This window comes from Phacochoerus africanus, chromosome 16 (assembly GCF_016906955.1).
Source record: "Phacochoerus africanus isolate WHEZ1 chromosome 16, ROS_Pafr_v1, whole genome shotgun sequence".
In the NCBI taxonomy this organism is placed as follows: Eukaryota; Metazoa; Chordata; class Mammalia; order Artiodactyla; family Suidae; genus Phacochoerus; species Phacochoerus africanus.
Genome location: NC_062559.1, coordinates 43,183,652 through 43,197,147, shown reverse-complemented (window position 1 = coordinate 43,197,147; position 13,496 = coordinate 43,183,652). Strand labels below are relative to the sequence as shown.

At 41.0% G+C, this 13,496-nt stretch overlaps 1 protein-coding gene across 2 annotated transcripts in view; it reads left to right on the top strand.

Annotated features, from left to right (window-relative positions):
* Positions 1-2,010, top strand: part of CHN2 (chimerin 2) — a 294,785-nt gene extending 292,775 nt beyond the window's left edge. For both annotated transcript variants that reach the window (XM_047763711.1, XM_047763712.1), the window contains one exon: positions 158-2,010. In XM_047763711.1, the coding sequence (XP_047619667.1) occupies positions 158-329 (172 nt within the window). In that variant the 3' untranslated portion in view covers positions 330-2,010. The remainder of the gene's footprint in view (positions 1-157) is intronic.
* The last annotated feature ends 11,486 nt before the right edge of the window (positions 2,011-13,496 follow it).

The following is a 13,496-nucleotide window of genomic DNA, read 5'->3' as shown; positions in this document are numbered from 1 at the left end:
ACCTTTTAGAACATACTTTTCTGTAATTCCGGTTCTCAATTTTCTTTTACAAATTCCTGAACCATAGATGTTCTCGGGGGCCTTTGTACATAATGTGTATATGCACACCTGCCCTCGAGTCTGCACAGTGCCGCGGTGTTATGTGTTTGTCTTGCAGGGTGACTCTGAATGAAAAGGACAATTTCATGAATGCCGAAAACCTGGGGATCGTGTTCGGGCCCACCTTGATGAGGCCCCCCGAGGACAGCACTCTCACCACCCTCCACGACATGCGGTACCAAAAGCTAATTGTGCAGATTTTAATAGAAAACGAAGATGTTCTGTTCTAATCCACCAGCAAAATGAGCCCAACCGCCACAGCCCCATCTAGGTTGATAAGGCTCAAGAAATAAAAACATTTCTTATACTTGCTTTGTTTTCCAAACAAGTGACAGAATTTCCTGGACCGCAGTGGATTGCCAAGTTGGCTACTGTGTCTCGTAGACACTGCCTCCCCCGCCCCCACCCCCCTCCCCACCCCCCACGGGAGAACAGCAAGGATGAGGGTGAGAAGCAGCCCTCACCTCGGGTCTTTGCCGTGCCTCCTTGGATGTCTGTCTGTTTTGCTGGAAGAGTGATTAATAAATCTTTCTTTAACTTATTAAAAAACAACATAGACCTTTAAACGTCAGTCTTATCAGTAATAAAAGGGAACTTAATTCATAGAGGTACTTGAGACAGTTATACATTTTCCACTTACAAAGAGAAGACAATTCTATATGTTAAATGTTAAATGAAACTTATATTGTAAAATGTATTTTTATTTTAGCTGCAAGAATGTTACTTTATTTTAGCAAATAGAACTCAATGCAGTGCATTGATTATTACCCTGTGTCCCTTGTCCTGCCTTCTTGCTGTGGTCCCTGAAAAAAGTTTACCATGAATGCAGTATTATCTTGACATACCTCTGTTCTTATCAGTGCTTTGCAATGAAATTTCACCTCCCACCTGTGTCCCTGCTTTTGATAGTTTTTGCTGTTAAGCACTGGCATTTTGCTATCGTACGGTATATATTTCTAGCAATTGTAGGATGATCCGAAACATCCACGAGTTTTCTTTCCATAAAAATTTTGTGAAATCCCAAAGTATGTTTCAGAATTGGTCATAGTCTTTCCACGTGATGTGTGTACACCACAGACCATGCCGAATGTGGTCATTTTACATTAAATGACTTAGGAACACTGGTTCTATCTGGGCTGCGTCCAAAAATTCGCACTTTTCTTCTTTGCTTTTTAGGCAAGCATTCTGAATTCATCATGTTAAGGGCAAGTTGCATTTTTGCCACATTTCTGTGTTCGTGAAAAGTGAATCTGCAGAATAGTTACTGATTTTTTTTAATTTTTGTTTTATAAACAAGCGTTTTTAAAAGTAAGAATGAATAGGTTGGGTTTTTTACAAACACTTGTTCCTCCTTGATAAAAGTAGTTCTGATGGATAATAATTTAATACGATTTGATTACTATAGTTCTATCTTATTGGTTATATTTATCTTAGCATGAGCTTTTCACACCAAGATTTCTATATTTTGCAACATAGGTAAAATATTTAAAACATCAAAAACTGTAAATCTAAATTTTCTTCTCCTAAATCCAACTACAATGTCTTTTCCTCTGATTGTCTGAAGTGATTCATGTCATTACTCACTAGTCTTGCTTTGGAGTGACCAGAAGAGAATTACTGTGTGATAAGTGAGCTGAAGGGGGGCGGGGGGGGGGGCAGTGCAGTGTCATCCTGGAAAGTCCCAAGGGCTATGTGATGGAATCTTTTGGCACTCCGGGGGGGTCACAGTGGTTCTGCTTGGTCCCTGCTATTATCCGTCCTCCCAACTGTACAGATTTGTTTGTTGTAGCTACGTATTTCTTGATACTGTCAAAAAATTATCTGGAAATGGTTTTATTTTGTGAAGTGAACAATACTTTGTAATTTATGATAGTGTACATGGAAGGAAAAGCATTAAATGTATTAAATTCTTCTGTCTGTCATTTTGGAAGAAGACATGAAGGAAATTGATGTTGGGAGGTAGACGGGACAGAATATTCAAAACATTGCTCCCAGATGGGATTTAGGCAAAAAAATTCCCATCCTTATTGAAACACGATGAGAAAACAAACATTCCATGGAGTTCCCACCTCCAGCTTCCCCTGGGGAGCCTGCTTATGATTAAAACTCCAATACCCCACCTTTCCTTTCTTTAGGACCCATTGCATTTATGGCCTTCATTAAGAGATGGGGTGTTTAGAGCATATCACCCTGGGCCACTTGCAGGAGGGCAGAACAAGAGTTTTGGAGCAAAGTTCCCATGTGATACAGCAGGTTAAGAATCCAGCATTGTCTCTGAGGCAGCACGGGTTCAGTCCCTGGCCTGGGAAATGCCACATGCCATGGAGGCCCCACCCCCCAAAAAAGAGTTTTGGAGCCAGAAAGACTCAAGTTTGAATACCAGATCTGCCTGGCATTGGCCATGTGTAACCTTGGGAATGGGTTTACTCACCTGAAAAACTGGGGGAAATATTTGGACTGGGACACCTTAGATGAAATGATGATCTAAAGTAATTAGTAACAGTTATTTCTTCTTATTGTCATTATTTTAAGAATGATGACTTAGGAGGGGAAAGCATATAATGGGAAATGGAAAGGAAGATACATGAGGGAAAAAAAGGATTTATCCCAGGTTAAATACAAGTCGAAGTAATCATAGGGGTATTATTATAACAGGGCTCTACAGTGTGTAATGAGGTTCATTTGACTCCTTTTCTCGAATGTGATTACAACACCTGATCCCTCTACCTTGCTTTAGTCTGAAGCCCGCTCACTCGCACCTATCTTCCCCGCCATCTGGCAGCCTGGCATGGCTCTTCTTACCTGGCTTGAAATTCCTGCCATTGGAATAATGCCAGTCGTTAGACCTAAACGGAGGCAGCGCTGTTCCCAGCACTCACTGTTAAATTGTCCACAGGTGGGTAGGGAGGGCTGGGGCAAGAACAGAGTAAGTGAGGGAAGATTCTGTTTCCTTCCATTAGCACAAGTGGGGCACCCGGTCCCCAAGCTTGGAAGGGGCCTGGTGCAGAGATCAAGGATTTTCTTCCAGCACCTGGAAGGGATGAGGGAGGGGAGATTTGGGGAGCTGAGGAAGGTAACATACCGCACAGGTGTGTTGCCTAGGCTGTCCCCTCTCCAGCTGAAAACCCAACTCAGGTAGCTTAAAAATTCCCAATATCCATCAATCTCCAAATTTATAGTTCATCTTTTGAACTTAAAGTAATGCTCATTACTTTTCAACAAATATTTATTAAGCACTTAACAAATGGGCCAGACACTGGGAAACTAGCAAAGAAGAGGTTAATCTCCCTGGAAAGATTAAATAATAAGTTTAGTTTGGCTGGAGAGTGAAAGCTGGTCATTTTAAGAATTTTGGCCTCTAACATAAAGGGCACTAAGGCTACTAATGTTTTTTAAAATAAACTTAATTTTGGAATAGTTTCATATTTACAGAAAAGTTGCAAAGATACTGCATAGAGTTCCTGTGTACTCTTCACCCACTTTCCCCTAATGTTAGCATCTTATATAATCATGGGACATTTATTTAAACTAGGAAACCAACATTAGTACATTACTATTAACTGAACTCCAGGCTTTACTCAAACTTTTATGAGCTTTCCACTAATGTTTTTTTTTTTTTTTTTTCTGTTCAAGAATACAATCCACCACACTGGATTTAGCATGAATGGGTTTTAAGAAACAAATGACACAATATGGTTTACATTTTTAAAAGATGACTTACTTGACTGTGGATCCAGCAGAGAATATATGGGCAGATGGGAGTAGATTCAGGGAGTCACTTAGATATTCATCGTTGTCATTATAGGACTAAAGAAACGTAGCCCAGATCAGGTGGTAGCAAGGCAGAGATGAATAGTACTGAGTTCTACTTAGGAGGTAGAGCTGGAAAAGTTTGCTGCAGATTGGATTAAAGAATCAAGGATGACTCCCACATTGCTTATTTTGACAACTGGGTAATATTTTTTGAAGTGAACACACACAGAGCCAGCAGTTCTTGAGGAGGGGTGGAAAAAGTAAGGGAGGTGATGAGTTCCACGTTGGACATGATGCAATAGAGATACCTGTGAAATTTCCAGGCAGAGATGTTTCATGAGCAATTGCATTAACAGACCCAAGCTGGAGATAGGAAGTGAGAGCCATAGCAAAGGTAATAACTGGAACCATGGGGTTGAGTAAGAGTGCCCAGGGACACAGAACAGAGAAATACAGGACAGAATTGATTCAGAGGTCTCTGGAGCACCTCAGGAGAGGCAATGTGAAAGAGGAGAGGGCAGATTAAGTCCATTTTGATATAATAAAATTTAGAGGGGCTCACGAGTGTGCTTCAGAAAGGCTCTTCCCTTTGTCTTTAGGTTTGTTTCACAATGTCCTATCCGTTTATTTATTCCCATTCGATGTATTTGGCAACATACAAGACACCATGTTGGGCCTGTGTTTTGGAGGGCTTTGTTTAGTTAGATGCTTCACAAATGCAAATGAGCCAAGGTCATTTTTTTCCTGGGTTAAAAGGTATTGTCCTACTCAAGGACCTCCTTCACTGCCTTCTACCACAGTTTGTACACACTTTTGAGTCAGCAGTTATCACAAGGTACGGTGATTGTGTGTCCATCTATCTCCCACGGGAGTATCGAGTCCACTGGGTCAAGAATGGTGGCTACTGTGTACTGGTCAGGGGCATTCCTACTTATCCTGCAAGTCTCAGCTTGAGGTTTACACTCCGCCATGACCTTCCCTGGCTTCCCCAGGCAGAGTATGGCGCCGCTTCAAACACATGAAAGTCCAGAAAGTTCAGAGAGCTCTACAGAGTTGGGTCTAACCAGAACCTGAAGTGTGAGGGGAGAGGAGGGGGATTGAGATTAAATAAGCAGGTCTGTGCCAGGGGAATAAGGACCCTTGTAGGCCAAATACAAGTCAACCTCAGATCAGTCTGGTGACAGGTGGAGGATAGGCCAGAGGACATAAGAAGAGAGACACAGATGCTAATGAGGAAGATGCGATAGGCAATGACAACATGAACTTGGCTCCCACCAAGAGGGATGGCAAAGAGTCATGATGAGAGAGAGATTTCAGAGGTTGTCAAGACTGATTTGGGAGTTCCCATCATGACTCAGCAGGTTAAGAACCGACTAGCATCCATGAGGTTGCAGGTTCAATCCCTGGCCTTGTTCAGTGGGTTAAGTATCCAGCATTGCTGTGAGCTGTGGTGTAGGTCACAGACTCGGCTCAGATCCCATGTTGCTATGGCTGTGGTATAGGCCCTGGATGCAGCTCCGATTCAACCCCAACTCTGAGAATCTCCATGTGCTGAGGGTATGGCCCTAAAAAGACAAACAAACAAAAAAGACATACTGATTTGATGCCAAGATTGAAGGGAAGGGGTCATGAGTGATTCCCCCACTTCTGGTTTTTACAATTGAATGAATATCTAGGAAGATAAGAGAGTATAGGAAGGAAAGTGGGTTCTGCAGGGAGAAATCATGGGTTCAGTTTGTAGGATGCATTGTGGTAGTAAAACGTGTGGTCTAGGAAATGGTTGAACACATGGTTTTGAAGCATGAGAGAGAGAGATGAGCTGATAGATATGACCTGACCAGACTGTATAAATAGCTGAAATAAAGAGGACCAGTAAGCCAAGAGTACGTAATTAAACTTCAAGCTTTTGCCCAGCAAAGGAAATCATTAAAAAAGCAAAAAGACAACACACAGAATGGGAGAAAATCTTTGCAAACAAAGCGACTGACAAGGGACCAATCTCCAAAATATACAAACATCTCATGGAGCTTTACATCAAAAAAAAACAAAAAATCCAATCAAAATATGCACAGAAGATCTAAATAGACATTTCTCTAGAGAAGACAGACAGCAAAAACATACACATGAAAATAATTATTGGACTTCCCATGTGGCTCACAACATAACCACTAATCGTTACAGAAATGCATTTCAAAACTACAGTGAGGTATCAACTCGCACTAGTCAGAATGGCCATCATTAAAAAGTCTACAAACAATAAATGCTGGGGAGGGTGTGGAGAAAAGGAAGCCTTTCTACACTGCTGATGGGAAAGTAAATTCTATAACCACTATGGAGAACAGTATAGAGGTTCCTTAAAAGACGAAACACAGAACTACTGTATGATCCAGCAATCCCACCCCTGGATGTATATGCAGAGAAAATTTGAAAAGATGCACCCCAGTGTTCCTTTCAGCGCCGCTTACAATAGCCAAGACATGGAAGTCACCTAAATGTCCATCGACAGAGGAATGTATAAAGAATAAGGAGTATATATACACAATGGAATATCACTCAGCCATAAAAAAGAATAAAGCAATGTTATTTGCATCACCATGGGTGAACATAGAGATTATCACACTGTGTGAAGTCAGAGAGAGACAAACATCATATTATATCACTTTTATGTGGAATCTAATTAAAACTGATTAAAAAAAAAAAGACCAATAATAGGTCCTGCATAAGAATGAAATCTAAGGATCAGGCAAAATTTGAGAATTTTGCAAGGAAGGTCAGGAATGGCCAGAGGAAAAGGCAGAGGGTCAGGAGTGTAAGATGAAAGCAGGAGAAGATAGAACTTCACAGATGGATGGGTCACCAGCATCAAATGCCACTACAAGGTGGTAACGTGATGAGTCCCCTTTGAATTTGGCAACTAAAGAGTCTCCTTACCTAACAGGAGCTTTTCAGCAGGAATGATGTGGTGAAAGGCACAGTGCTAAGCCTTAAGAGTGAATGGGGGTAAAGAAAGAAGATAAAACCTATAGTCAGAAACATCCATGGGCTCATAAACCTCAAATGAAGGGTAAATCACCTATGGGAACAAATTTTTCATGGTTGCCAAAAATGTATAAACTTAACATACTTTCTTGAAAAATTGTGTACTTTAGAATCTTCTCAGAGAGTTAAGCAAGTATTACTGGAACAGATTTTTTTTCTTTGTATGACTGCACCTGTGGCCTATGGAAGTTCCCCTGCTGGGGGTACAATCAGAGCTGCGACTGAGGCCAATGCAACAGCCATGGCAACACCAGATCCAAGCTGCATCAGCAACTATGATGTAGCCTGCAGCAACACCAGATCCTTAACCCACTGAGTGAGGCCAGGGATTGAACCCTCATCTTCAGAGAGACTATATCAGGTTCTTAACCTGCTGAGCCACAACAGGAACTCCTAGAATAGATTTTTAATCACTCTAACCAAGAATGATACCTATTTTTTTTTCCTATGCCCTAATCTGTATAGTGGGTACAATCTTGGTTTGTCCTAGTTCTCTATTCTGCAAATGGGCACAATAACGGAGTATCTGCTCTCCCTTCATAGTCAGAGTGCTTCTATGGATCCACTGAGGTTCCGAATGTGAAAACTAAGAGCTCAATATAAACTGGATAGTAATGTACAATTGTTAATTATTGCACAGAGGCCCATCCTTCCAAAAATTTGCCAGGTAGGGCAAGCCCAGGTTAGTCCCTTCATTGGCAGGTTTGGAGGATGTGGAGAAGTGGAACTGGAACAGGGCATTTTGTCAGGGGGTAACCTGGGCTGTGAGGACCAGCAGCTCAGGCCAAACAGCTCACCAAGAAAAGATCCTCAGACTCCAAAGTCTAAGCAGAGAAGACTGTGGAGAAGCAAAAATAGATCTCATAAGATCAAGAATTCAGTGCCATGGATAAAGTCAGGAACAAGAATGAGTAAGCATGGGAAAGTGGGAAACCTCCAGGCTATAGACGGCCCAGCAAGCCACGGTCTCTGCAATGAGAAGCTCTTTGTGAGAAATGTGGATCCCAAGCTTCCAGCAGTCCAAGAAAGAAGCCCAGGCACTAAGAGAGCAAGTTGTTAAACTTTGATCAGTATATTATTGCACAGACTTTACTCCTTATCAAGATTATTTCTTGGATGGGATTAAGATGGCAGAATAAAAGGACTGGAGCTCAACTTCTCTCCTAAAAACAACAAAATTCACAACTAAAGGCTGAGCAATCTTCACTCAAATGGACCAGAAACATTAAAAAAGACACCCTACTCCAGAAGACAAAGAGGAGGCCACATCAAGGAGTAGGAGGGGCAATTTCGGGATATAAACAACCCCATACCTCCTGGGTGGGAAGCCCCACAGACTGAAAATTAACTGGTTCACAGAGACTCACCTACAGAAGTGAGAGTTCTGAGCCACACATCAAACTCTCACGTGTGGGGATCTGGCACTGGGAGAAAGAGCCCCTGGAACATCTGGCATTGAAGGCCAGTGGGGCTGGTGCACAGGAGCTCCATGGGACTAGGGGAAACGGAGACCCCATTCTTAAAAGGTGCACACAGACTTTCACGTGCACTGGGTTCCAGGGCAAAGCAGTTTTGACCCATAGGAATCTGGGTCAAAACTGACTGCAGTCTTGGAGGACATCCTGGGAAAACAGGGGTGAATGTGGCTTGTTGTAAGGGAGAGACATTGGGAGCAAAGCTCTCGGGAATATTCAGCAGCTGCCTTTCTCTGGAGGTGGCCATTTTGGGAAAATCTGGCCCCACCTAATATCAGTCAGTGCTGAGAAGCCCCAGGGCAAAAAACAATCCAGCTGGGATCACAGCCCTGCCCCTTAGTAAAAAGGCTACCCAAAGACCCCTCAGGCACACAGCTGCCTCTAATCCCATCCAGAGACTAAGCCCCACCCACCAGAGGGATTAGAATCAGCTCCACCTACCAGTGGGCAGGCATTAGCCCCTCCCATTAGGAAGCCTACAGCAAGCCCCCATATTCACTTCAGCCACAAGGGGGACAGACACCAGAAGTAAGAGAGGCTACAACCCAATTATCTGTAAAAGGGGCACCACGCCAAAAACCTATAAAAATGAAAAGACAGAGCACTATAACTCAGATGAGGGAGAAAGGAAAAACCCCAGAAAATCAGCTAAGCCATGAGGAGATTCTCAGCCTCCAGGAAAAAGACTTTAGACTGTTGATGCTGAAGATGATGCAAGACATTGGAAATAAACTGGAGGAAAAGATGGATAACTTACAGGAAACACTGAGCAAAGAGATACAAGATATAAAACAAGAAGAGATGCAAAATACAATCACTGAAATAAAAATTTCACTAGAAACAGCTAACAGCAGAATACAGGAGGCAGAAGAAGGAATAAGTGAGTTGGAGGACAGATTAGTGGAGATTACGGATGCAGAACAGAAAAGAGAAAAAAGATTGAAAACAAATGAAGAGAGTCTCAGAGAACTCTGGGACAATGTGAAACACACCAACATCCATAGTATAGGGGTGTCAGAAGGAGAAGAGAGAGAGAAGGGGACAGAAAACATATTCAGAGATAATAGCCAAAAACTTCCCTCACATGGGAAAGGAACCACTCACTCAAATCCAGGAAGCACAATGAGTACCATACAAAATAAACCCAAGGAGGAATGCACCGAGACACATAGTAATCAAACTGATCAAAATTAAAGACAAAGAGAAAATCTTGAAAGCAGCTAGGGAAAAGAAACACATAACATACAAGGGAACCCCGATAAGGTTATCAGCAGATTTTTCAGCAGAAACTCTGCAGGCCAGAAGGGAGTGGCATGATATATGTAACGCGATGAAAGGAAAAAACCTCCAACCAACATTACTCTACCCAGCATGGCTCTCGTTCAGGTTTGAAGGAGAAATCAAAACCTTCACAGAGAAGCAAAAGCTGAGAGAATTCAGCAACACTAAACCAGCCTTACAACAAATACTAAAGGAACTTCTCTAGGCAGAAAAGAAAAGACAGCAACACGAAACAAAAACTCCACAAATGACAAGGCTCACCAGTAAAGATATATATACAGTAAAGATATGAAATCATCCATGCAAATTATACCACCAAAATCAGAAATCATGAGAAGAAGTGGGTACAAATGCAGGACACTGGAGATGAACTTGCAATTAAGAGAACAACAACTTAAAACAATCTCATATACATATAGACTCATATCAAAACTTCAGAATACCTGCAAACCAAAAATCTACAATTGATACACAAACAAAGAAAAAGCAACTCCAATACAACACTAAAGACAGTCATCAAACCAGAAGAGGAGAGAACAAGAGAAGAAGGAAAGAAAAAAGAGCAACAAAAAACAAATCCAAAGCAATTAATACATTGGCAATAAGAACATACATAGCAATAATTACCTTAAATGTTAATGGACTAAACGCCCCAACTGAAAGACACAGACTGGCTGGATGGATACAAAAACAAGACCCATATAGATATGCTGTCTTCAAGAGACCCACTTCACTTCTAGGGACACATACAAATGGAAAGTGAGAGGATGGAAGAAAATATTTCATGCAAATAAGGATCAAAAGAAAGCTGGAGTAGTAATACTCATATCAGACAAAGTAGACTTTAAAATGAAGAATATTTTAAGGGACAAAGCAGGTCATTACATAATGATCAAAGGATCAATCCAAGAACAAGATATAACAATTTTAAATATCTACGCACCCAACATAGGTTCACCACAATATACAAGGCAACTGCGAACAACCTTAAAAGGACAAATCAACAATAACACAATCATAGTGGGGGACTTTAACACCCCACTGACACCAATGGACAGATCAACCAGGCAGAAAATCAACAAGGAAACACAGGCCCTGATTGATGCATTAAACCAGATGGACTTAATAGATATTTATAGGACATTCCATCCAAAAGCAACAGAGGACACGTTCTTCTCAAGTGCACATGGAACATTCTCTAAGACTGATCACATCCTGGGCTACAAATCCAACCTCAGTAACTTTAAGAAAATTGAAATCATATCAAGCATCTTTTCCGACCACAATGTTATAGGACTGGAAATCAACAACAAGAAAAAAATCTGCAAAAAACACAAACACGTGGAGACTCAACAACATGCTACTAAACAACCAATGGATCACTGAAAAAAATCAAAGAGGAAATTAAAAAATACCTAGAAGCAAATGACAACGAAGATACAACACTCCAAAACCTATAGGATGCAGCAAAAGCCATTCTAAGAGGAAAGTCTATGGCAATACAAGCCCACCTCAGGAAACAAGAAAAAGCTCAAATAAACAAGCTAACTTTACATCTAAAGCAGCTCGAGAGAGAAGAACAGACAAGACCTAAAGTTAGTAGAAGGAAAGAAATCATAAAGATCAGAGCAGAAATCAATGAATTAGAAACAAAGAAAACCATAGAAAAGATCAATGAAACGAAAAGCCGGTTCTTTGAAAAAATCAACAAAATTGATAAACCCTTAGCCAGACTTAGCAAGAAAAAAAGAGAGAGGACTCAAATCAATAAAATTAGAAATGAGAAGTTCCCGTCATGGCTCAGTGGTTAACGAATCCGACTAGGAACCATGAGGTTGCGGGTTCAATCCCTGGCCTTGCTCAGTGGGTTAAGAATCCAACGTTGCCGTGAGCTGTGGTGTTAGGCTGCGGATGTTGCTCGGATCCCACGTTGCTGTGGCTCTGGTATAGGCCGGTGACTACAGCTCCGTTTTGACCCCTAGCCTGGAAACCTCCATATGCCGCAGGAAGTGGCCCTAGAAAAGGCAAAAAGACAATAAATAAATAAATAAATAAATAAATAAATAAAATAACTAATTAAAATAAAATAAGAAATGAAAAAGGAGAAGTAACAATGGACATCACAGAAATACAAAGGATCATAAGAGACTACTAGATGCAACTATATGCCAATAAAACGGAAAACCTAGAAGAAATGGACAAATTCTTAGAAAAGTACACTCTTCCAAGACTAAACCAAGATGAAAGAGAAAAGATGAATGGACCAATCACAAGAACTGAAATTGAAACTGTGATTAAATAACTTCCAACAAACAAAAATCCAGGACCAGATGGCAAATTCTATCAAACATTTAGAGAAGCGCTAACACCTCTCCTTCTGAAACTATTTCAAAAAATTGCAGAGGAAGGGATACTCCCAAACTCATTCTATGAGGCCACCATCACCCTGATACCAAAACCAGACAAAGATACCACAAAAAAAGAAAACTACAGGCCAATTTCCCTGATGAACATCAATGCAAAAATCCTCAACAAAATACTCGCAAACTGCATTCAACAATACGTTACAAGGATTGTACATCATGATCAAGTGGGACTTATCCCAGGGATGCGAGGGTTCTTCAATATCTGCAAATCCATCAGTGTGATACACCACATTAACAAACTGAAGAATAAAAACCATATGATCCTCTCAATAGACATGGAAAAAGCCTTTGACAAAACCCAACACCCATTGCTGATAAAAACCCTTCAGAAAGTGGACACAGATGGAACCTACCTCAACATAATAAAGGCCATATAGGACAAACCCACAGCAAACATCATTCTCAATGGTGAAAAGCTCAAAGAATTCCCACTGAGATCAGGAACAAGACAAGGATGTCTGCTCTTGCCACTACTCTTCAACACAGTTCTGGAAGTCCTAGCCATGGCAATCAGAGAAGTAAAAGAGATAAAAGGAATCCAAAAATTGGAAAGGAAGAAGTAAAACTATCACTATTTGCAGATGACATGATACTATACCTAGAGAATCCTAAAGACTCTATCAGGAAAATGTTAGAGCTCATCCATGAATTTGGCAAAGTCACAGGACACAAAATTAATACACAGAAATCAACGGCATTTCTATACACTAACAATGAAAGGGCAGAAAGAGAAATTAGGGAAGCAATCCCGTTTACCACTGCATCCAAAAGAATAAAATACCTAGGAGTAAACCTACCTAAAGAGACAAAAACCTGTACTCTGAAAACTATAACACACTGATGCAAGAAATCAAAGATGACACAAATAGATGGAAAGACATACCATGCTCGTGGACTGGAAGAGTTAATATTATCACAATGACTATACTACCTAAGGCAATCTACAGATTCAATGCAATCCCTATCAAACTACCAAGGACATTTTTCACAGAACTCAAACAAAATAGTTTAAAGTTTGTCTGGAAGCACACAAGACCCAGAATAGCCAAAGACATCCTGAAAAAGAAAAATGGAGCTGGAGGAATCAGGCTCCCAGACTTCAGACTCTACTACAAAGCAACAATCATCAAAACCGTATGGTACTGGCACAAAGACAGACATCGAGATCAGTGGAACAGGATAGAAAGCCCAGAATTCAACCCACACACCTACAGCCAACTCATCCATGACAAAGGAGGCAAGAATATACAATGGAGAAAGGACAGCCTGTTCAATAAGTGGTGCTGGGAAAACTGGACAGCCACATGGAAAAGAATGAAATTAGAACACTCCCTAACACCATACACAAAAATAAACTCCAAATGGATTAAAGACCTAGATAGAAGACCAGACACTGTAAAACTCTTAGAGGAAAACATAGGCC